The 22,834-nt window shown below is 41.9% G+C and overlaps 1 protein-coding gene across 46 annotated transcripts in view; it reads left to right on the top strand.

The window, feature by feature from the left end:
• Positions 1-22,834, top strand: part of SORBS1 (sorbin and SH3 domain containing 1) — a 167,002-nt gene that overhangs the window by 92,107 nt on the left and 52,061 nt on the right. For 32 of the 46 annotated variants that reach the window (XM_048311184.1, XM_048311185.1, XM_048311186.1 and 29 more), the window contains 8 exons: positions 8,554-8,609; positions 9,459-9,524; positions 11,513-11,608; positions 14,562-14,681; positions 16,176-16,202; positions 16,366-16,481; positions 18,699-19,499; positions 20,081-20,452. In XM_048311184.1, the coding sequence (XP_048167141.1) occupies positions 8,600-8,609; positions 9,459-9,524; positions 11,513-11,608; positions 14,562-14,681; positions 16,176-16,202; positions 16,366-16,481; positions 18,699-19,499; positions 20,081-20,452 (1,608 nt within the window). In that variant the 5' untranslated portion in view covers positions 8,554-8,599. The remainder of the gene's footprint in view (positions 1-8,553; positions 8,610-9,458; positions 9,525-11,512; positions 11,609-14,561; positions 14,682-16,175; positions 16,203-16,365; positions 16,482-18,698; positions 19,500-20,080; positions 20,453-22,834) is intronic. The other 14 variants (XM_048311222.1, XM_048311221.1, XM_048311224.1 and 11 more) reach the window with 7 other exon arrangements.

The raw sequence follows: 22,834 nt of genomic DNA, 5'->3' as shown, positions 1-22,834 counted from the left end.
GGCAGTGCACACTGATTTTCAGAATGCTGCTTTCATCTGGATAGGTATTTCCAGTTGCTGATTGAAAAGAGGCAATGTCAAGAGAGGCACCACATGGGTTTGTGTTCTCATTAAGGAAAATGGGCATGTCCTTGCCTCCTTACCCTAGTGACTGGATCTTTCTCCTAATTATTTTTATGGGAAGGGGAGATTCAATGGAGTTCCTGAGTGCTGATTCTGAGGCAGTTACTAAGAGGAAAGTGAAGAGAATGGATGAAGTGGAAGTCTCAGTGATATATGAATTTGTCTCCTGAGGCTGGAGGAGTCAGAGAGAAGTGAAGATGAGGACTGGCTTCTGGAATGTAACTTTCTGCTATTTCTGGAGACACTTGGAATGTCAGACTGTTGCTTCACCCATCAGTTTGGTTTTCTGCAAGTGTTTTCAGTAGTGAGTAGAGAAGCAATCACTGTGTCCTTCCTTCTAGCATGTAGGTGACTCTAGAGGTAGCACAGTCCAGCAGGACTAGCAAGCCAGCACTCCAGCCTGAATTCCCTGGCAGGCACAAGTTCGTAGTCTGGCCTTCGATGTGTGACAGTGGCTAGCCTTCTGAGTTTTGCTGAGACCATTTTGTGTCTGATATCCAGGCAGATGAATCAGTCCCCTGGCAATTTTTCTAGCATAGCAATACTTCCAGGTTGGCAAAGGCTAAAGAAAATGATCTGTCTCATTTCAGCTGACTTTCAACTGGGCTTGTCAGAGGTGTGCTGGAAGTATTGTATGCCTGGCTCCCCGTGTGCTTTGGTTAGACTTAGCTCTATGTGGTTCTCTTGAGGTTGTTGCAGTTGTGTGTAAATGAGACTAACTCTCAAACTGATTTTTCTTATTCTGAAACCATAAAAAACCAACCTGTAAGACAGATACCTGTAAGGCCCTGTTACACTATGACAGAACAGCTGGTTTTGGATGTTGCGTAGAATAGAGGCCCATATCTTCCATCTCTGTATAAAATAAGACTATCACTTACATGTCTTGGAAAGTATTAGCTGTTGCTTAGGGAGTGTTTGTACAGAGCTTCTGAGCAGCTAATGCTAGAAGAGGTCATAATTAAAAATTAACGTTTGCTGTGGTTGCCACAGTGAGCACTCACTCGGGCCTGTGCAATTCCTCTGCCTTACACAACTGGGAATCTCAGGATGTGTCTGGGATGGTATAAGGTGGTCTGTAGCATTAAAGTATCTATAGTATCTGGTTTATATATCAAAGGTGTATCAGAGTCTTTGCTCTACCCTAATTTTTGTAAAATGTTTGTAAACTGGATTTGAACTTTGAGACATTAGTCATTCTCTAATCAGTGTATCTGCTTAATTTAATGCAACTTCCTCTTATTTACTACTTTATTGTTTGAGAGTGCGTGATAGAGGTGAAGACAGCCTTTGTAGCCTTTGTTATACAAAATCATGCAAGAGAAGCTGCTGGATGTTGTTTAGATGATCTAATTGATTTGTATTTATAGAATGCCATTCACTGTAGTAAATGCAATGCAGTGTTTGTGTCCCTCAATCCTGCAGTCAGCTGAATGGATTCATTGTTATACATAATTAGGGCTTCTGGAATTTGGGTCTGTTTATTTACAGCAATTGTTCTGAGAGGCATAAGTGGCCCCATATCAGAGGTGTACAGAGAGTGAGGTGCAGTACCCACAGCACCCCAGCTGCACAGCTCTTACAAGTACTCTCACAGCAGTTTGAACTCCATGAATCCTCCATTTCTTCCAGCTGAAGTATAAAACCAGCATCCTCTTGGCTAGGTGTGGTCATTGCAGATTGAAAGATTTTCCTATTGCAACAAAGGTAAATCAGGTGTCATGGAAATAATTAACCCTTTACCTGTAAATAAATTCCAGTTTCAGTAGTTGTGTGCTCCTTGCTCCAGTTCCTGTGTGAATCTCAGTTAAGTGTCCTGAACAGTCCCAGGTTGTGATATGCTGTTAAGTCATTTACAGCCTTCCCTGGAGCTGACAGCCTCAGAGCTGTGCCCAGTGAACTCCCTTTTATAGGATGTAAATCAGCGTGTTTGTAAAGTTCTTCCATCTATGAGGTGTGATCATATATATTGCAGATAAATTTGAGCAGAAATCTCAACTTCTGCTGCTGTCACATGGTGTGCTTTGTGTCTTCTGCTAAGATGGATATGAGATATTATTTAAAATGTCCTGGAAAAAATTGGTTTTCTTTCTGGAGTTTCAAAATGTCCGTGTGAGTTGCTTGGTCATATGGGTGTGGCAGAAAGGCATTTGTTTCTTCAGCTGACACCCATGAGACATGGGCCAGGGCTACTGTCACCATATCTCAGCTGTCAAATACTAAAGACAGAGGGTAGTCATGACAGCCTCAGGAGGAAGTCAAAGCCCAGTTACAATGTATTTAGAGTCTATTGTCAGGAGAAGAAATGTTTTTGACTGTAAGGCAGGGATATGAGCAGTTACTTATCCAGGGGGAATTGGTGGCACACCGCATGTCGAGTCTGCTCTGAGCCAGACAACCTTCTGGATGGCTGTTTTTCAAGCCCTGAGTCTGCAGCAGAGTAGGAGGCTGATGGCTCAAGCAGGAGCCACCTTTCACCCCTACAGTCCTCCAGGTATAAGTCAGTGTTGCTTAATGAAGCTTTAGCAGCTGGTGTGAAATTATTCCAGTCTGTTTCTTTGCCAGGAGGTTCCTACAGGCATCAAATCACTATCTGAACTAGCACTAATCATGGAATTCATTTTAGTATACAGGTCAGAGTTAGAATGGACAAAATGAACTGATGTACCTTTTAAACCTTGCTGTTCAGCTGTTGGGCATGTTGGCTGTAGGCTTCGCTCGCTGGCTTTGTGACATTAAGTGGAATTTAGACTTTGGCCTGCCGACCTTTTAAAGTCTTCCACTGTTTGCCAGATTTTAATGAGATGGGTGACAACATGCTGGCCAATTTCTGGAAATGCTTGTTTATGGGCTTGCAAAAGGAAGATTCAGAGGTGCAATTGTTTTCTAAAAATTTGTGGATAGGGGTGAGTGCAAGGAGGAAGAGCTGCTTAAACAGAAAAACTGTGTTGGCGCAAAACAATTTAGCTGTAGCTGTTCATGAATTTAATTTAGGTTGCAAATGAGGAACAGCATTCATGCCATAAGAGGAATGCGTTCTGGAGCAGGCTTCCAGGAAGAGCAGTGGAGGTGGGAAACTTTAGCAGTTTTAAGCTGGAATGTGAAGTGTTCTTGCACAGGATTGTATGACAGAGTTGCCTGCAATAGCAAGGGAGTAGGCTGGATGACCCAGGAGATTCTTTTCTGCCCCCTGCTCCACAAGTGGTGACCTTGAACTGAGTTAACTCAGGTTGCAGTAAACTTTGTTTACTCTGAAGTTGATGACTGTAAGATGACTTAGTTCAAGAGCATTTCTGAATTCTAAAGCCACATCTCCTAGTTTACGTTTCCTTTTTAACTTTTATTATTGAGAGAGGCACATTCCTCATATATTGCACGAAAGCTGGCACCTATGTCCCAGAAAACCTAATTTTGCCCATTAGGAAGGCAACAGATGAACACTATATTTAAAGAAAAAAAAGGAAGCAGTACTGCATTTGAAATGTGCTGTGTTGTTTGTTTATTGTAACAGCTGTAAGTTCAATTATTTATAAGAACACTTTATCCAAGCTGGTGTGTAATGAAGCCATTTGTTTCATTTAGTGAGCTTTCAGTGCTCTCTCAGCTGTCTTAGCACTTGCTGAAGAGTGTGTGGAGGCTGTTGCCTTGTACAGAATTCTATGTGCACTACTTGCTTACTCATAGTCTTTTCATGACATTTATTCTTAGGAGCATAATGCCTTCTGAAGGAATAACAGGATGTTCTTTAACCCTTAAAATAAAAATGATAGACAACATATTTCAGTATTCCAGAATAAAAGAATAATGATAGTTGAAGAGAGAGCTGATTGCCTGGGTTAACCTGGGCTGCCTGCTCTATTCTAGTTATTTTTTTTCTTGTCACATTTTATGTGATGCAAGGTGAGAAGTGCACAGAACATGTGTTTTCCAGCAAGTTCCTTTAAGCAGAGGAACCTGCTGGTGGGAGGCACTGGCTGCAGTGCAGCTCTTTGCCTGCTTTCCAGATTTGGGACTCCACATTGCTGACATGGCTCATTGAGCAGAACATTTGGGTCAGGGACACTGATGGCATTGTGAGAAAGGGACTGAGCTGGGGTGAAACAAATGAGTGTTGTCAGTGATGTGTAAGACCTGACCAGGTGAAAAGCAAGTTTTGTGATTGCTAATCATACTTTCAGTCTGAAAGCTTACCATTTTTCTGAAAGCCTCAACTCCTACTTTATATTAGTATAAATAAGAATTTGATTTTTCATTTAAATGCAGCCACAAAGCACTTAATTGTATATATAGAGAGAAAACTTTGAAAATGTGAAAAACCTGAAACTGATAAAATAAAGGAGGAGTCTAAATCTCAGGAATATAAGGGACCAGCACAATAAGTTTTGAATGTTCATCTCATGTCTAGCAATTGTTTTAAAATCCTATGTGAGTCACCGGAGCTGTCAGTAATAACAAGGGAAGAAAGGAAAGGAAGTTACTTTTCCCCACATTCACATTAGACCACCAAAAATAACCACTGCATTCGACTCTTAGCTGAGATACCAGTGACTTAAGAGCATGTGTCCTTGCTCAGAACTACTAATGAGCTGTTTGTTACCCCCTGCCTTTGTAGGGGGTGTATTCAAACCTTTAGAGCATGTGAGATAATCCAGACAGGCTGTACAGAAGTAGTTGCCACTTATCTGCATTCCTCCTAAACAGGCTTCTGAATGCACTGCTCTCTTTTCCACACCAAGTAGGGAAGGGACTGCAGCCTTGGTGAAATATGCTGGGGGTGAAAGGCAGGAAGGAAAAGTTAAACATCCGTCTAGAGGTAGGACTGAACTGACAAGGAGTTGGTGGATGTTATGTATGGACATTGGCATGTTCAGGGTTACAGTTGCTGGCTCATGGCCTGAGGTATTCGTTACTTTTCATTGTGTTTTGCATGTGTGCAGCTTTGAAGCCTTTGTTGTTATGTCTGTCACATTTCAGGAGAGGTACTAATTCCAGTCTGGCAAGGACACACTGGTTAGCTGGTTGGAGCAGGGGGCAAGAAGGAGACACATGGTTGTTTTGCTTTGGAGTACTTTTTCTAGTCTTTTTCTTTTTTCTTTTGCCTGATCTGGCAGTAGCGAGTTCTCTGTTTTTAATACTGACATGAGGGACCTCATTCTTGGTTCCCTTTGAAATGCTCCCTTCTGAAGTACTGCTGTGCATACTGTGTGTGTCTACAGGAATGGCTTGGTCATGTCTACAGAAAGTTCTTGAGGGCAAGTGGGAGCAACAAATAATTCCAGACCCACCTGTTTCCAGGGATAGCCTGTCTGCCCAACCTGACAGGGACTAATTTGTCTAAGGATGTGCTATCCAAATGTTCATAGCACACTGGCTTTACAGCATGTACCTTCCCAGCTTACAGGGCAATACTTTGCTGCACCGGCGCTGTGGAGCCAGATGTGTTATCTGTCTGGACTGTCCAGCTGATCCTAAGAGCAGCCTTAGGACTGAGATAGGCCTAACAGGATTTCAGTATGTGGTTTGGGTCAAGTATGTGGAAGACAGGTAGAATAGCTCTGTCTGATGCAATAAGGTGCCAAAGCATGTTCTCAACTGCAAACATGCACCATAATTTTGTTGATCTAAACAGGAGTTATTTCTACTTGCATGCAGCAGATCTGTGTACAGATTCTCAGCTGATCAAAATCAACTTTCAAATGGAGTTTCTGGAGTTAGACCAACGCAGGGGCTCAGGATTGGTTACTCTCACCCTGACCATGTTGAATCCATTCTGTGTATGGGAGTGTGCGCTAAACGTGAGTTTGAGTGCTTGAAGGAAGCTGATTTGTAAATGGACTCTGGATGCTTGTTATTTTAATTGAATTCTATAATTGCTAGTAAGTGTGGGGATATGTAATTTTTCCAGATTCAATCTAGATCTAATGAGTTTGTGCACATCTTCCATTTAATTTTAGCAATCTTCTTTAATTATCACTTCATTTTTATCCTCAAATCACTTTTTTGTAAAAAGTAACTTGATCTATTAGTGCTAAATAATTATGCTTCTTTTTGGTGTGAATTCTTTCCTAAATGCTTTTCTTAAAGCAGTGAACGTCAGTGTTTCACACTGTAAGCAATGTCGAGACTTGAATCAAAAAGACATCACTGAAATCAGTTTTATGGCAGTTGTGATGTCACTGTTTCCAAACAAATGAGACTGTTTAAAAAGGGTGAAGCATGTGGTCACGAGTTTAATCGCTCGGATACTGCTGTTGTGGAAGGGGACATGTTGCTCTGGCACAGCAGCAGTGGACCCTGCCTTTGCCCCTTATAGCCAGTAAATCCTCTTTCCTCTCCTGAAAAGGTAATACACTGAATTATTTTTTCCCCACTCCTTTTTAATCTTGTGTACCAGAGGAAAGCATTGCAACCTCTTGGGGATGCTTGGAGTGGAAGAAATTTTGTGTTGACTTGCATGAATCCCATGGAAAAGGCCAATGCTGAGTTAAAACATCTGGGATCAGCTTCAGAGAGAGGTTGATCCTGAAGCTGAACTGAGATTTACTACAGTATTGCCCCTTCTTGTGGTTTTCTCCTGGCCCTGTGGAGGGACTGGTATTTATCCCAGTGAGTTTAACATGTAACATTTTTCTGTGTGTAGAAGAGCATGATATTGCTACAAATCTCCTTTAGCTGGATAACATATAATTTTAGACTGTTTCTTTCTGATTTGCTTGAACTAAGGAATCTTTCTGGAATGGAAAAGTATGGAGATCAGAAAGACCACTATGACTAAATACATTTGTCTACATTTTCAGGCTGTGTTAACCATTACTATTTCAGAGACTCACTTCTAATATGAAATGGTAGAAACAAAAAGCAGGTACTGTGTGGGCAGGCAAAATCGGGCAGCAAACCTTAAACTGGACTCAGTTTTTGTTGTTGACTGGTTTTATACTGCACTCCCCACTCTACATTGTATTTTACTAGGATCAACTTGTAGTTAGGCTGAATCCTGCTGAGCCTTCATGAACCCACAATGTATACTTATGTGGGTATTTTAGTGAAGAAAATATTTAAATAATTAAGTGTTGGCAGCTGTTCCTAGGGTGGCTTGCTGGGAAGCCCAGATATTGTCTCATTTTATAGACTCTTCTGTTACTATACTTGCTTGTTGAGTTTTCTTTCCTTTTGAGTGTCTGCTGAACATGCTTATTATATTCTGGCTGGCATGAAACAAATGCTGGTTAAGAAAGGGGATGCTTGAGGCAGGAGAACAAATTCAATTCCCTGAAGGGAATTTCCACCTCTTACAATGTTCCACTGCTGCCTCCAGTTCATGTAAAAGGAGAAGTATCTCCAACTCTGTTGTTTAGTTTCTTGTTTCCCCAAGCAATTTTCCCTGTACTTCTCAGATTGGGGTTCTTGTTTATGCATGATTTTGTGATTTCAGATGCATATTTCTATTTGTGTCATGAAAGCTGTTAATGGTCTGGAGCGACACTGGATCTCACTTTCTTTGGGGCTGATTTTTTCAGGGGGGAGAGGTGAAGATTGGAACACAAAATTAACAGTCTTTTAATTCAACCTAGGACCTTTAGAGAGTTGAGATATCTTGTCAAACACAGACTTTTTCTGTAGAAATGCTCTTTGGCTATTCAAACCAACATCTGTGACATTGAAACCTGTTTGCTGCAGGTGTCAAGTCCCACAGGAGTGAGGACAAATAGGCCTCACAGTTGTCCTCCACAGACTGGGATCACCATGAAAACTGACTTTTTCTTCTGATCCCCATCTGGTGTTTTTTCTCTTGAGTTGGCAGTTTCACTGCTTTTGGTACCAGGAGAATTAAAGCTTCCAGTTTTCACGTTTTACTTACTGGAGTCTGATCCTGAAGATACCAGTGGCATTGCATGACTGGAAATGATTGGTGCAGAAGTTCATATGCATTTTGACAAGTGCATCTCCTCTGTATTGTTGTATCTTTCAAAGGAGAGACCAGCTTTGGAATGAGCAACAGAGTGCCTTGAAATATGGAAAAGATCTAATTTGAAGGTTTTTGTTTAAAGCTTTTAGTGTCACTTTGATTTTTTTTTTTTTATTCTCTTGAAAGGTGATGCACATTTTATATATTAGAAACTAGCCAGTCTTGCACTTTGCCCTTTATAGACCCTTAGACTTAAGTGAGTATCTTTCAGTTTCATATTGAAGATTAGTCTTGAAGTCTGGAAGTAGTGCTTGTATTGGTGGAAATAATCTTTAATTTCTGATAATTATCAGCAAAAAATATACTGGTGCTTGATATGAATCCACTTGACATTTGAAAGTAATTTTTTTTAAGAAACGGTGACTGTTACCTTGGCTCTTGTGTTGAATGTTCAGCATTGTGTCTAGTGCTGTCTGGGTAGACATGAAACATTATGTAATCATTCTGCTTTTCACTTTAAACAGACATAAACAAAATCCAGAAGTGAAAAAGGCAAGTCCCTCTGCCACAATGAGCTCTGGTAAGTCTGTGTTGTTTTCTACTTGCACTCACTGGCCTTCCTTGTTATTACTAGTAATATTCCTGTCTGTTTCTGATGCAATTATTCACATTTGTTGCTGGAATTTGGCCCATAATGGTCAAAAAATAGCTAGAAACATCTTGAACTGGAGTAGGTCACTTTAGCTTATTTCAGTTTGGAATATAAGAATTCATAATTACTGATAACCTGAAGAAATTATCTGAATTTGATATATTTTAGTAGACATGAATACATAGTTTGACATCTGGATCAGAAAAATCACCTGTTCAAAGAAAACCAAGGGATCAGGAAATGGGAGCTGGTTGGGAAGAGGAAAACTTCTGGGCTTGTCTGGGTTACAGGCTAAATCTGAGTGAAAAATAAAGCAGATGCTAGGCTCGAAGTGCCATATATAAGATCTGTAGAATAATATTCCCACTTAATTTTAGCATCTTAGCAAGTCTCAACTGGAGTATCATGTCCTGGTTGGGGCACCACATTTTGAGAAAAATGTGAACTATTTGAAGAGAGTCCAGAGAAACATGACCTGGGAATTCAGTGTAATCGCTGATAAGCTTCCAAGCTGGGAAGCACTGGAACAGGTTGCATTAGGGTGATGCTGGAAGTTTGGAAAAACTCATTAGGCAAACATTTCTTGGCAGTGACAGAGGTAGATTTGTTTCTTTCATGGTTCAGAAATAGGGCTTTAGATGACCTTTGGAGCTCCTTTCTAGCACTGTCTCCTGTGTTTCTCTGAGTTCACAAGAGCCAGTTTTATTCATGTCAGCTGAAGACATGACAGATTTGAAAAAATCTTTCTTGAAAACCACTTCTTCATTTGTCTTTCAGAACATGAACAAATCGATGTTACAAAAACTGTTGTCAATGGGCTGAGCAGCAATGGACAAGAAAAAGGTGGGTTAAGAGCTCCAGAGATACCTCCACAGCTCCCCCCGCATGTCAGCCGGTGATGTGCTTGATTTTCCCGGAAATTCACTACAGCGGGGGCTTCCAAATTTAGTTCACTTGGCGACTGACACAAGAAAAGCCTTGTACTGCACCATGCTAGTAGAAGCAGCATTTCTTAGCTCAACAAGTGTTCTTTGTCTCTTTAAAGTGGCAGGCTGGACTTGCCTCTTTGTGTATTTTTAGTGCTGTTTTGAGGAAAGCTGTACACTGCTTGTGGTACTTGTGAGCACCTGCGAATCGATATCTTAGTGAGTTGAAACAGCATGGGTTTGTGGGTGCCTGTGTGTGAACTGTGTTAATGTCAGGGAGAGGTGAAGGTTTGAGTCTGGGATTAAAGGGCAGGAACTAACCATTTAGGCGATGAAAAGAAATCTAAACAAACCAGTCTTCATGTTAACATCAGCAGGTTTGCAGTGTGCTTTATAGCTTTCAGTTTAGTATAGTGACTGTGTCTGTTTTGGCAGGGTGATAGTATGTGGGTATGGGTTGCTTTTCTGTTGGTTTAATTTCCTTTCTTTTCCTTTGATGCCTTTTTATAGTGGTTAGTATTTTGACTGCATTGTGGATGGATGAATTCAGTCAGTTTCAAAGCAGAACAGAATCAGGATTGTTTCCTAAACCACAGGATGTTTGATTTGGGATCTGTTGTATTCGTAGGGTCTCTGCTCAGGAAGAAGTATAGAAAGCAGGGTTTGATTTGGGTTCCTCTTTTATAAAAAAAAAAAAAATTAAACAATCCTATCAAATTAAAAACTAATGATTTTATGAGGCTTGAAAAAATTCTGTCAAGCTTTTTGCCCATTTTTTTGCTTGAGACTCCTTTTCTAGGTTGTGAAGTCTGTGCTTTCCAGTTTTGCCGGGTATCAGAAAGATCTGCCACAAGAGGGGGTGTACACACCACCCTGATGTCAGTGCCTCCCTCAAGCTGGCCCAGTGCTCAGTGTTAGTCTGTAAAGCATTAGAAATGTGGTTCCTCTTACTCCTGATTTTACAGGCATGAAAGAGATGGCATGGAATATGAGGAGACATCTGTCATTTTCCAGCTAATAATACATAGAGGAAGCAGGTTTTAAAGAAGAAAATCCTGGCTCTGCAGAAATCAAGAACACTGGTAGAAATTATTCTGGTAGAGTCATGATATACAAGATGTTTATCTTGGCAGCTCCTGTTGAGCTTCCCCTCTGAATAGTACTGCCATTTTCACAACGACCCCTCTTTGTACCCATTGATTTGAACAGTTTTGTAACAATTGCTAGAATTTTGCATAGTGCTATATATGGTTTTCTCCAATGTTACCACATTTAGTATAATTAGTGTGCTAGCTGATGAAGTCAGGTAGAAATCTCTTCAATTTACTGTTTATATGGATGGATTTTTTTTCTGAAGTAGCTATATGGATGCTACCCTTTGGCATGGGACCTTTTTCAAGATTATTTCACTTCCTTCTGTTGTTGCACTTGTAAAAAATGAGTGATAAAATTCAGAATTCATGTAATGTAGCTAGTTTAGTGTTCTTCTCTCAACCTTTCAGTATTTGTTTTTTTTTGCTTTATTTTGTTTTACTGAACCATATTAATGTCTTACTTAACAGTTTTATTTTTGCATGTAGTGTACCTGAGTTTAAATGATTACACTAAAATTTTTCAGTTGCTTCTAAAAGCTAAGGCTTCCAGATTCTTTTTCCTGCACCATAGTGGCAATCAGCAGTTAGTCCATTCAATAAGCAGTTCTGTATGCTGCATAAAACAGACACGTCCTGAATTAGGGCAAACAAATGGATATTTTTAATGGTTGCATCATTGCTCTCTAGACTGCTTTTGTATTTGAAATTTCCTGCTATTGTGTCTCCAAGTACGTTAGAGAATTTTGTGGCATGCTTCCCAAATTCTGTTCTTTCCTTTTTGGATGTGCCATTTACACTTTTGTGTTTGCAGCTGTTGATGTCCCTTTATGTACACGTTCTATTTCTGCCGTTAAAATAATCCCTGTGAAGAAAGTGAAAAGTTCTCCTCACCTAGTGCTGCCTACAGGTATCTTCTTCCTTCCTCCCCTGCCATGCATTAGTTAGTGATCATTTTCTCTCTGCTTCACCCATATGCTGTGGCTAATTCTCAGCTTCATGTTCCTCTCACTCCTCCCAGAGCTGCAGATTTCATCAGTAGGTAATGCAGTTAACTCTTGATGGCACCATACACTGTTCTCAATTATGCTGCTCTTCTGCAGACATGACTGTGTCTACTTGAATCTGGGATCATTGTAAGCTCTTTTACTAATGCTTGATTGTGAAAAATATTATTATTATAGACTCATTTTGAACCAAACTCCTGAAGAACCAAAGAATGTTTCCTGTGTATCATTGGTCTTTATGAAAACAAATGGTTCAAGCATAGTTCAACATTGGTGGCATGGTTTTGTTTTTCTGTACAGGCACTGAATTTAATCCACATGTGAAGAAGTAAGGATGTTAGGCTGTCATGCCCTCCCCAAGCACATGCTTCCCCACTAGAAGTACAAGATTATTCTTGTACTTTGCTGGATTTGGACAGTCAGACTAGTGTAGCTGATACCTCTTGTCTCTCCTAATCTGTCACACATGTACTTTGTTGGACTAGTACAGTGCTAATGTCCTGTTTATTACTATCTGCTGGATTTCTATACTGAGAGATTCAGATTCTTGTTTTCTGTCATTTCACCTAAATTGTGAGGGAATTCATCACTCTAGGCATTTTTTTTTCAGCTCCCAAGGTGAGATTGTCTGGCAAGATTTTATTTTCAAATATTTTCAAAGCATTTTAATTTTTTTGAGTTCAGAGCATTTTTTTTCTGGCTCTTATTCTTTTGGTTCAGTATGCAGGTTTAACCTCTTGTATGGAAAATAAAAAGAATGCATTGATTCCCAAATTTGATTCTCCTCCCATATAATGAAGATTGTTTTTACATGTCACGCATGTTGAGCTCTGTTTCCATTTCTCTCCAGTGCCTGTGAAGCAAATGTAGGCATGGGGTTGTAGGAGGGCAGCTACCCTGCACTCTTTGTGGATGTTTATATCAGGCCCAGTAACTCCCAACATCGTGTCCATCCTTTACAGTTACAGCACTCTTAGAACTGGAGTCTCGGAGCTTAAATCTTTGTCCTGTGGTTTGAAAGTGAGTCCATAGAGTCCTTGGGCTGTATGTTGTGCCATGTGGATGGGAATGATAGCCAGAACTGCACTCTTGGGCAAAAGGAATCCTGACCCTACATGAATCATGCAAAAATCAGTCAGAGAAGTCGACTTCTATTTCACCAGGAATGTGGGTGACCTTAAGTTGTGATCAGTTGTGGTATATTTAAGGATCAAACAGCTTTTGATACATCTGGGTGGAAAGTCTTTCCCCTCACAGAGGCTGCCTCAATTAGCTAAAGGCTAAACTATAGGAAAGTATCCTCTGACTTCTTACTTACTCCATCTTTTTTGTAGTCCTAAGTACGGGTCTGAAACTGTACTTTTTGTGAAATCCCTGAAGCATTGGAAGCCCATGTAAAGGCTTGAACAGTGGAGATGACAGCACAGAGGGCTTTCAGTGAGAGCCAGGAGTTTGGCATTCATTGAATTTTTCCTCTTACTGCTGTTGTCCATCTGGCATATTGATTTTTCTCCATATTGTGGCCACACTGGCCATGGTTTGCAACCTTAGCCAAGGTGTTACCATGGTCTGTAAGCACTGTACTGGTATGGATTTGATGGGGCATTACCTTGCTGAAATCAGCCAGGGAATACTGATCTGCACAGATGTGGGTTCTGTTGCCTGGACAATAAACAACAGCCTTTGCCCCCTCCGTCCAGTCTGAAAGCATAATTTTTGTTACAATAGCAGTTCCTAGAGAGGAGCTGCATCCTTCCCCATGCAGAGATAGCATGATCCTCAACCCATAAAAATAAAAATTACTGTGTTGTCCCTTGTGTAATGCATGCACTCAGTACCTCTTCACGCTCCCTGTGCAGTCATGGTAGGGCTGGTATTTCTACGTAGGTAAGTGAAGTCTGATGGCAGCTGCAGGGCCACTAATGGTGTATGAGGAGAGGAGGTGATGTGTCCTTCTATGGAAGTAGCCTAGAGAAACAAGACACTTTTTAGGCTTATTATTTCCAGAGGTATCTTAAAGGAGACAACTCTCCAGAAGCATTTTAAGTAGGGGGAGAAAGATAGATAGCTTTGAAGTACTGGCTTGTTACTACTTAATAGGATGACAGGAGGAGAAAGCCCAAATCATGGACTGAAATACACAAAGGTAAGCCTGCACAGAAGTTGTGCTGAACTGTGCCTCAGCAAGGATGCTGGCACGATCTGGTATCTGGCTCACAGGTTGATCTGAATAGGCATATGTTAAATCTCCTTCTGATTTTCAGGATTTGGCTTCCTGTGTCAGAAGGTGCAACACTGCCATGCAATGAGGAGATGGCAGGGCAGTGGCTTGCAGTGCCTTGCTTTTAAATGGTATTCAGCATCATTACAAGATTTTACCTTCCAGTGGTCATAAGTATTTCTTTTTACCCCCCCTCTTTCAGTGCTCCACAAAAGGCATTTTTAAGCTTTGGCACACAAAGCGTGTGCATTATGCCACTGGGACATCCCTATAGAAGAGCCACAGATGTAATGGTAGATTGTCCTTGCTAGCACAATGTCTCTGTACAAAGTAGAACAAAAAAAGCAAATGGACCTGTGATATTTGGTTCAAACACTCATTTTTTCCCCCTACTTTCTTCGCTCTGTTGCACCAACTCAGAACTTAACTGCTGCATTCATTGATTACATGAATAGAAAACTGCTTTTATTTCTCAATGCTTTAAATACAGAGCTATTCTTCATCTGCACAAACATTACTAGATTGATTCACCTGGAGGCAGCCATGCTAAAATTACTCTAGAGCTCTGATGGCTCCTGATAGCTTTGCATCATCCCTTTCTATGTGTTTCTTCTGTGCATGTGCATTTCCTGTAGAAATGGATCCCACGAAAGTCTGCAGTGGAAAAGGAGCTGTAACCCTCCGGGCAACTCCATCCTATGAAGAGAATCGGAATATCACTTCACCATGTCCTCAGGATGTTGAGCAACCTGAAAGTAAGTGGTAGAAGGTTAACTGGAATCTTTTACTCATAGTAATCTCAAGACAGGTCAGTCCAGGGTCTTGAGCTTACTTTATAACTATGGTTTAAAGCCCAGAATTCCAGAGCATAGTTGGAAACCTCTTGCAAGGACCAGACCTGTAGAGAGACTGACTCCTAATGCAGGTTTCATGACCACTCAGTTATTGACTTAAGTTTGTCAGGAGCACCAAAACTCTCAGTTCTTTTCTTTCTTCCCCTCCCCCCACCGGTGCCCCCGGCTTGCCTATGTCACCTCCTTTTATCCCAGGCATGAGGTGGAACAGAAAGAAGCTGAGGGTGCTACTGGCACTGCAGCATTCAGCTGGGTTGTCAAGGAAGCGGGGATAGCGTCCCCCAGACAGACAGCGCCGCCAGAGAGCTCTGCCGTCTTTCAATAGCAGATGTGTAATTACTTAATTGTAGGAGACAGGCAAAGCATAACAAACCTGGCCAGTGTCGTGGGTCTGGCAAAGAGAATGAAATCCCAAAGGCAAGATGCCGTTAAGGGGGAGGGGGTAAAACTTGCTCTTGAAAGCAAAGCATACATCGTTTCTGACTGTATTGTTCAAGAAAGGGCAATTCCATTAATTCTAGCCCTAATGTGCCACTTTCGGCTCTGTCTTCTCCCGTTCTGCTCCACCCGTGACCTACCCTCTCTTTATGCTTGCCTTTCTCTGTTTCTTCACTCCTACCCCCTACTGTTGCCTCTCTCCTTTCTGTTGATGGCTTCATAAATTTCTAACAGCTTGAATGGCAATAGGCCCATTGCTATGGAAATCAGCTCATTAATACTTCTTTTGCTTACTCTCTCAATCACTTCATGAAATGTACTTTGGAGCTGCAAGTGATTTTGCATATAACTTAAACAGCAAAATAGGTACAGGGTGGGGAGGAGCCCAGTGGGAAGTGGGTAAATATGTGATGAGACCGCTGCACATAGCTGCAGGGACTGTGTTGTAAAGTGGTGTTATATCTTATAGCTCCCTTCATGCACTAAGTCTGCAAAACTTGATCTATTTGTTGGTAATCCTTTAGCTCAGTCACATATAGTGATATTGTTAAGGATAGATATGTCTTTATAATCTGAATACAGGGTCCCTACATTTCCAGTAATTTGTGGTGTCTGGATGTCAAGCTGCAGCTTTAGAAAGTAGCTAGCTGGGCAGCCTTTTTGCCTCTGAAATAAGAATGTCAGTGAACAATTGTTTCTTCATTGCTCTGAATGAATTGCCTTGTGTTTACAAAGGTCAGAAACAAGGAGGACATCATGTTTAGGGTTGGTCTCTATGGTAATTACACAGCCCTGTCAGAAAGCATTTTATGTGTGAAATGAAGTAGCTTGACTCTTAACTTCAATTGATACATGTTTTCTGGAAATGTAATGGTTTATTTTTTTCCCCCTTTCTTTTCCTCTATGCCTATCCTCCACCCCTATCTTCTCTGTCCCTCCTTTCTGTGAAACACTTAGGTCTGGAGCCAGAAAACTCAGAAACAGGTATAAACATTGGCTACTTCTGTTGCTTTATTGGAATTATTTCTTGTTGCCTGGGGGAAAAAAAGAGAAAGAAGGGAAAAAAGGAAGAAAAGAGTCCCCTCCTTTCACTTATCCTGCAGCTGGAGGGAATCCTTTGTGATGTGAGTTTTCTTTCCCCTCACAGATGATTGGAGGTCATCGTCTAACACTGATGCCAATGGGGATGCCCAACCATCATCTTTGGCTGCCAAGGGTTACAGGAGTGTGCGTCCAAACCTTTCTTCAGACAGCAAGCCACAGGTAAGTCTTTCTTCTGTGACCCTGAGGGTGATCATCTGGGTTCAAGCACTGGATTCATGATCAGGAGTCTTGGGTTGAACTCCAAACTTGGCTGCAGATGGGTAAGTTGCTGTGCCTCAGCTTTTTCTGCGTTTAAAATGGGGGTGACACTGATGTCAGCAAAGTATTGTGGAGCTCGTGTATTCAGGCACACCACAGCATTTCCTGGGTGAACAAAGGAGGAGGACAATGCAAGAAGAAAGGTGAAGTAATCATCTATAATTATTTTGTATTTTATGTTGGTTTATTTCCTAGAAATTGCTGCAGGCTGAAATCAGAGTTGCACCCGACGTTAAAAAAAAAATATTGGGAAATGCCTTTCAGTTTTAACACTGTAACTGATAGACTGCAACCAGGGAAAGGTTATTTGTACCTGAAGCTAAATTGTTGAAGTCAATCTGCTAAGAGAAGTGCAATGTCATCCTTTTTTTTTTTTTTTTTTTGGGTACTCAGTCTGCACAGAAGCAGTCTGAAAGCTGGTAAGGAAACCCTTCATTGGAAACTGAATTATTGTGAGGAACAGAGTCCCTTTAAAGCCCAATCCCCTATCAGTGTGACTGCTCCCATCATCAGGATCCCTTTAGCAATGATACAGACCAGGCGCCTTAGGTGAAAGTGGAAGACGGAACGGCTCCAATGAAGGTGTGGGAAGGAGCAGCACCCTAAAGAGAGACCCATTTCTGCTCAATACTTACAGCTGTCCTGTAGTCCTTTCCTGATCTTGTTGATGAACAGAGAGAGCACTGGTGCACATAATACTTGTTACAGAAATCCCCAGAACTACTGTTCACGCTGAGCTGAAATGGAAGAAACTCCAAAAGGAGTTCGGAGGCAGAAGCCCTTCAGAACAGCACTTACCAACCCACTTATCCACTCCCTTGTGCTTCAGGGAAGGGAGGGAAGGGCAGAGGGGCGGCATGAGGGCAGCAGATTTAGGAACAGCAGCTGTAATTTTATGAAACTTTTCTACATCTATATCCATGTAACAAGAGTAAGTGCTTGCCACAACTTGTCATATGTGGATGACTTTTAAAGGACATCTCTTTCCAGATTTGAATGTTGCAAGCATCTTCATTCTCTGGTTTCAGCATTTTTAGAAATAGTTTAGGCAGCCTTTGCCCATAAAGATATGAAAACAGGGTGTGGTAAAACCTACTTTCACAGTCTCCAAAGGGTTAATTTGCAAAAATGCAGGGAGCTGCTGTTTGCCAGGTAGGTATTCTCTTCTTTCCAGTAGATCATAGTTTTCAGCTACTGGCAACAAAGCAATAAATAAAATGAAACCTCTGTATTGTTATTTTATCTCAAAACAGTTTGGCTTTCAGAAAAAATTCACTGTAATTGGAGTTGCAGTAGGCAGGCAATTTAGAATTAGCAAGCTATATGTTGCCAAGTACCAAAACCAGTAAAGCTTTTCTTATTATTTACTAAAAGCAGGATTTCTCTGTTGGTGATCTTGATTCTGGAGGCAAATTCTGATGATCTCAGTTCCTCAAGAAACATGAATTATTCTGCTCTTCCTGAAAGCATTTTCAGGATAGAAAAATCCTAAAGAGAATTGAAGAGCTGGCCTTTAGAATGAAGAAATGTTGACTTTTTACTTAGCCAGCTGTGGTAGGCTACAGCACTCGCATGATGTCTGCTTTTGTTAGCACTGGTGAAACTTGGCAATGTTCACTTTTCAGCAGTGCACTCAACATGCAGAGATGGCCTAGAGCTCTGAATTTGGCTTTGGAGTTCAAATGTCCCCAGTGCTGGGAAGTGTTTAGTTACGCAAGCATGAGCCTGAATTTAGTTTGCTATGATGTTAAATCTTGACTGAGGCTTTCCCAGGGGCATGGTGGGTGTTGCTGTGCAAGCCTCTTAAAACAATACAGTAGTGAGAATTATTGAGTGCAGAGAGAGAAACATGTAGGCAGGGACTTGAGGGCTGGGTTAAGTTTGTGTGCTGCAGTGAGCTGTGCTAAGAAAGAACGTGTGAGACAGTGTATGTGAGTGAGTTCTGCACTGGCCTTCCAGATACTGTATTTGCTTTTTATTCTTGCTGTATTAAAACCTGCTTAACCCAAGTCTAATGATCAAATTCATTCTCAGAATTTAATTTTTTTTCCTTCCTTTTTCCTTTCATTTGATGCTGCTTCCTTTCTCCTTCCTACCTTCTTGACTCTGCCTGATCAGGCCCTTGCTCCTCCCCGTCCTCCTCTTCCCAAAGAGGAAAGCTTTGCATGGCGTCCTCGCACTGACACTAAAGCGACCAACCTGTTGCCAGTGCCCATCATGGACTGTGTGTACCTGAATACACCGAAGCCTTATATGCAGCGTGCATCACCAAACACCAGTGCACGCTGTTATTTGTCATCACCTCCCCCCTATGGCACCAGTGGGAAGCAAGGCTTGCCGGCAGGGCATTCTCCCTCTTCAGACCCCAAAGATGAGGTGCATGCTGGGCAGCCACTCTTGGAAAGTCACTCCTCATCGGGTGCATCATCCATGCAACGCAGCCCTGACAGGGCAGATCCCAGTAGTAAGTCTGGAATGAATTCCAGTCATGAGACGAAGGCGGATAAAAAGGTCACCAAACTATATGTAGCTTGTTTATCTAACAGCACTTGCTCGGGCGCATCTCAAAATTCCACTGGCACCACACATGACCCAGCAGCCAGCACCAGTTTGGGCGCTGAGCTCATTCAGGCACCAGCCACCAACATTGTTTCCTCTGTAACAGACACTGAAAAGTCTCTTCCTGCTGCTCCTCCTCCTCCTATTCCTCCCAGGCCGTACTTTTACATTGTCCTCAGCAAAGATGCAGTTAGTTGTGGTGCGGGCCAGCCCTCCCGGACTCAGTCATCACCTCCGCAAGCTGTGAGGGACAGAGTGCTCGAGCCCCAGAGCACAACTGCCACAGAGGACAGGATGAGAAAAGAGCCTTACCTTACTCAGCAGCGACAGCCACCATACAAGGCAATGGGACGCAGCATGGTACATGTTTTCTCCATAACCTTGTTTTCTTCCAGCCGAGCAAACAGTTCTTTAATTCATTACAATGTTCCCTTAATGCTTTATTCTCCTCCAACCTAATTTCTCAGCACTTGTTGTGCTACCCTGAGTCTTGTGGTCTTCTACTTGATAATATTTAACACCCCATGTGTGTCCCCTCAACGTTGATCTGTGTGTTTGTGTGTGTGTGTGGTGTTTGTAGGGAGTTGGGTTGGGCTGTTGAGGATCTGTTTTAGTGAGATGTGAAGGAAGCAAACTCTGTAATATGTAATGGTTAGAGCTTCTCAAGTGATGGTAAATGCTGAGCTGTTCTTTGGTTTGATTTAGCCTCACTACACAGGACTGGAGAAGAGGGGTGGTGAGGGTGAATGAAGATTTTTGTGAAAACATGTTGTGTTCACAGAGGCCAGGGCTGCAAGCAGAAGTAGTATGTCTCTTTAAGGAAAGATGGTCTGCTGGGGCTTTGTATCATTTTGGGTACATTCCTTGCATGACACAATATGGCTGCATTAGACTAAAGTACGGATCTCCCCCAATACATAACAACACCTTGTTTCCTACAGGATGCCACTGCCACCACCTCAGCTCAGCCTGGAGTTATAGTAGTCCCCCTCCTCCAGGTTAATCCAGACAGACAACAAGAAGGCAGCTCCAGCACTCCACCACCGCCTCTGGTTCCTTTTGGGCAAGGCTCCGTATTCCCTGAGATTGTTTCTCCTGGCTCACCCTTGACTTTTCCAACTCTAGACGATTTCATTCCCCCACATCTCCAGAAGGGCTCCCACCATAACCAAGCACCCTCCACATCTGGCACATTACCCTCTGTTTACCCGAAACTGCCATTCTTCTCATCACCACCTTCACTTGTCCCTCCAGTCACAGGGGCTTTGCACAGGGGCTTGAAGCCTGAAATCACTGGAGTCGTCTCACATACAGTAAGCTTGCCAAGTACCCTCCTTGCCCTTTTCCTAAATTTGTATTCCTGGATTAAAATTACTTTCTCCTTGCAATACTAAACTTGAGGGAGGAGTGATGACTCACTCCCTGCCAGCAGCATGACAACTGAAACCCTGTTTGCATCCTGTGCTAGTGCATGCAGTTTGCCTGCCTTGTGCAGCTTTGAACTTTCTTTTGACTTCTCACAACATTTGACTGTCTCCCTTTGTGCCTGTTCTGCTGGGTGATGTACACCTTAAGGGTCTTCACAGGATTTGCTCAGAATAATGAATTCTGTATAAACGGAATAGCTGCAACTAACTGATCTCTTCAGGCTCTTTTTATAGCATCCTTAATTGTGTTTGAATAACATTTAAAGCAGAAAACAGCAGACCAGTTAAAGGTTAGGGCTGGCTTTCTGTTCCATTTGGTGCCACATGACCATATGGTCTCCACACAAATCCCTGATAAAATCAGTGTAAGATTGCTGCCAGTATCCAATGACCTACAAGTTATAAGATCAGTTACTGTACTAAGAGTCTTCCAAGCATGGAGTTGCTATGCGGTAGATTAGGCAGAGAGTGTCTCTTCATTTTGGAATTGCTCATCTTTTAAAATTTTGAATAATTCAGTCCGCAGGAGTTTGAACTTGGAATTTACGGTGTTCTTCTTGGGTTAGGTTTTGTTTCTCTTTAAGCTCATCACTTATTTTAAAAAGTCCTTAGGGACAAGGAGGAAAAGTATCTCTCAGTTAAAATTGCAGAGCAGGCAAAAACTACCCTACCCTCCTCATACTGAAAGTCTTACAGCCACTTTTTTTTATGCTTGCTTGTCAGGACAAGGAAGAAGTTCACCAGAAACTGGATTCTCTTGTGATGATGCTTGCTCTGCCCTTTGACTCTATAGGGATCTAGCAAACAGGCACGTGGGCTGGGGGAAAGAAAAATAACAACCAAGGATGACATTTTCAAAAGTTCTCAGCATTGGCCTTTCAACTTTTATTAAAATTGGTAGGGTTTTTATTGCAGAGAGCAGTGAATGAAAGTTTGGATTTGTTGTTTTGGTTTTACTTTGTTTTTTGTTTGTTTGGTGTTCTTTGTTTGTGTTTTGGATGGTTTTTTGGGTTGTTTTGTGGTTTGGTTTTTTTTTAATGGAGCCTATGTGCAGATTCTAGAAAAAAAATCAGGAGGTATCCAAGTCATAGAGGAGCAGTGGAAATTTTGTTGTACCTGACTTTCTTAAGATGAGAGTTTTGAAACATTTTTGGACATGCTCACTTCAGGCATGTGGTCACAGAGCTGTTTTCCACAATGGTTTACATGGTCTTTGTTCACCCTCTTTGGTGACTTCTCTGGGGCTGCTGAGCCTATCCTGATCCAGCATTCCTTTTCTTTGAGGGATTCTTATTTGTGTTTTAGTTATCAAAGTGAAGCTCACAGCATTTTCTCACACTTTTCCCTGACTCTTCCTCCTTTTCTCTAATCGTATTGTTATTGTTGTTACCGCAGTCAGAAAGATGGGGCTGGGTCTCTCTCTTGGGTCTGTTTCTGAAGACCATTGGTTCTTTTCTGTCCCCATGAAATATCTATGGCCTGACCAGCTGCTGCTTGAAGCAAGATCACCTTTATCCAACAGAACAAAATTGTTCTTCCCCATTTCCCCTCAAGGTTGGACAGGCTGTAGGTGCTTGTTCTGGTTATGGCCAATTGTCACTATGATTTGTCTGTGAGCTCTGGTGCCAGGCCTCACTTTGGCCCCTGTTCAGTCCCCTGCCTGATGCTCTAAGTTCTTTCATCTGATTCTGGTGTGCATGAAGGGCACTGAGTTGCAGTTGCACTTATGCAGAAAATCTGGAAGCAGGGATTTTTCTGGAGCAATATTCTGTGCATATTTGGGGTTTTTTTAATAGTGATGAAAATTCCCTTGACTAGTCAGCTGATTTTACAGATCCCTGGCTTGCAGCATTTGAGTCTGACAGTGGAGCAGCAGGAATACAGGAATTTAGTTTGCTGTCCCATATTCTCTTTGTTTGGATGCTCAGTCCCCATTAAAGATAATTGTGTGTCCAAATTCCTTAAGATGCTTTGAAAAATCTCAGTCTAAACTGATGCACACACAGTCTTTAGTCGTCATCCCTTCTTTATCTTAGCCACCTTACCACCACCAAAAGTCCAGTTTCCATGGACTGAGGTTTTTCAAAGGTGAGCTAGTTTTCAAAGTCTCTCTGCTGACACAGCCTGTATTTCTACAGAGCAGCCAGAGCTGTGGTGGTATCAGAGGTGGCTTTGAAATAAGCAAATACTGCACCTGGATGCTTTAGGAGAGCAAGAGCAGCTTGCTATCTGTGCTCCAGTGGCAAAGCCGTCTTCCTTACTAGAGTC

The sequence above is a fragment of the Corvus hawaiiensis genome, chromosome 8 (genome assembly GCF_020740725.1).
Source record: "Corvus hawaiiensis isolate bCorHaw1 chromosome 8, bCorHaw1.pri.cur, whole genome shotgun sequence".
Classification (NCBI taxonomy): domain Eukaryota; kingdom Metazoa; phylum Chordata; class Aves; order Passeriformes; family Corvidae; genus Corvus; species Corvus hawaiiensis.
Note: the sequence above shows the minus strand (reverse complement) of the source record. Positions and strands in the feature narration are given on the sequence as shown.